The 1,532-nt window shown below is 79.1% G+C and overlaps 1 protein-coding gene across 1 annotated transcript; it reads right to left on the reverse strand.

The window, feature by feature from the left end:
• Nucleotides 1-316: 316 nt before the first annotated feature.
• Nucleotides 317-1,303, reverse strand: SOX1 (SRY-box transcription factor 1). Its single transcript, XM_060184776.1, has one exon. It carries the CDS (start codon nucleotides 1,284-1,286, stop codon nucleotides 354-356), a length of 933 nt encoding a protein of 310 aa, XP_060040759.1. The 5' UTR covers nucleotides 1,287-1,303; the 3' UTR covers nucleotides 317-353.
• Nucleotides 1,304-1,532: the final 229 nt, after the last annotated feature.

A 1,532-nucleotide genomic window follows, 5' to 3' on the forward strand; every position in this document is an offset into this window, starting at 1 on the left:
GGCTCCGAGCATGGATGGTGCACGCGCGCCCCGGCCCCGAGTCCGAGCCCAATGTCCACAAGCAGGCTGCGCTGTGCACGCGCGCCCCGGCCCCGGGTCCGAGCCCAATGTCCACAAGCAGGCTGCGCTGTGCACGCGCGTCCCGGCGTTGGCCCCGGGTCCGAGCCCAATGTCCACAAGCAGGCTGCGCTGTGCACGCGCGTCCCGGCGTTGGCCCCGGGTCCGAGCCCAATGTCCACAAGCAGGCTGCGCTGCGCACGCAGGGTCCCGGCCCCGGGTCCGAGCCCAATGTCCACTAGCAGGCTGCGCTGCGCACGCGCGCCCCGGCGCCGGCGCCGGCCCCGGGTCCGAGCCTAGATGTGCGTGAGCGGCACGGTGCCGTTGACGCCCGCGCCCGCGTAGTGCTGCGGCAGCGCGTGCAGGCGGCCCTGCGCCCCGGGGCCCGCGGGCTCGGCGTCCCCGGCCGGCAGGTACATGCTGATCATGTCCCGCAGGTCGCCGGGGCAGGGCGCGCGCGCGTGCGGGTGCGCGTGCGGGTGCGGGTGCGCGTGCGGGGCGGCGGGCGGGCTCCCTCCCGGCTCGGCCTTGACCAGCGAGCCCAGCGCGGCCGCCGCCACCGCCGCCGAGTTCTGGTGCGCGCCGCCGGGCCCCCCCGGCCCCCCCGGCCCCCCGGGCGCCCCGGGCGCGGGGTAGGGCAGCCCGGCGTAGCCCCCCGGCGCCGCGCCCACGTAGCCCTGCGAGCCGGCCAGCGGGCTGTACTGCAGCGCGCCCACGTCGTAGCGGCCCACGGGCGGCGCGGGGTGCGGGTGCGGGTGCGCGTGCGGGTGCGCGGGGCCGTGCGCGTGTCCGTGCGCGCCCCCCGCCCCGGGGTGCGGCGCGTACAGCTGCGCCTCCTGCATCATGGCCGCCGCCGCGGCCGCCGCGGCCACCGAGCCCGGGTAGGCGCCGCCCGCCCAGCCGTTGACGTGCGCGTAGCCGGGGGCCCCCGCGCCCGCGCCCGCGCCCCCGCCGCCGTCCCCGCGCGCGCCCAGCGCCGCCAGCGCCAGCTTGTCCTTGCGCAGCAGCGTCTTGGTCTTGCGGCGCGGCCGGTACTTGTAGTCGGGGTGCTCCTTCATGTGCAGCGCGCGCAGCCGCTTGGCCTCGTCGATGAACGGCCGCTTCTCCGCCTCCGACATCACCTTCCACTCGGCGCCCAGCCGCTTGCTGATCTCCGAGTTGTGCATCTTGGGGTTCTCCTGGGCCATCTTGCGCCGCTGGCCCCGCGACCACACCATGAAGGCGTTCATGGGCCGCTTGACGCGCTCGCCCGCCGCCTTGGCCGCCGGGGGGCCGGGGGCGCCGCCGGGGGGCGCCGCGGGGCCGGCGGGCAGCTCGGCCTCCAGCATCAGCCCGAACATCGGGGCGACGCGCTGCCCGGCCGGGGCGCTGCAGCCATCCGCCGCGGGGCCGCCTTTAATGCGCGGCTCGGCCAATGGGAGGCGGCGGCGGCAGGCGCGCGGCGGGCGGGGGCGGGGCGGGGAGGGGCGGGGCGG

The sequence above is a fragment of the Erinaceus europaeus genome, unplaced genomic scaffold (genome assembly GCF_950295315.1).
Source record: "Erinaceus europaeus unplaced genomic scaffold, mEriEur2.1 scaffold_849, whole genome shotgun sequence".
NCBI classification, from domain to species: domain Eukaryota; kingdom Metazoa; phylum Chordata; class Mammalia; order Eulipotyphla; family Erinaceidae; genus Erinaceus; species Erinaceus europaeus.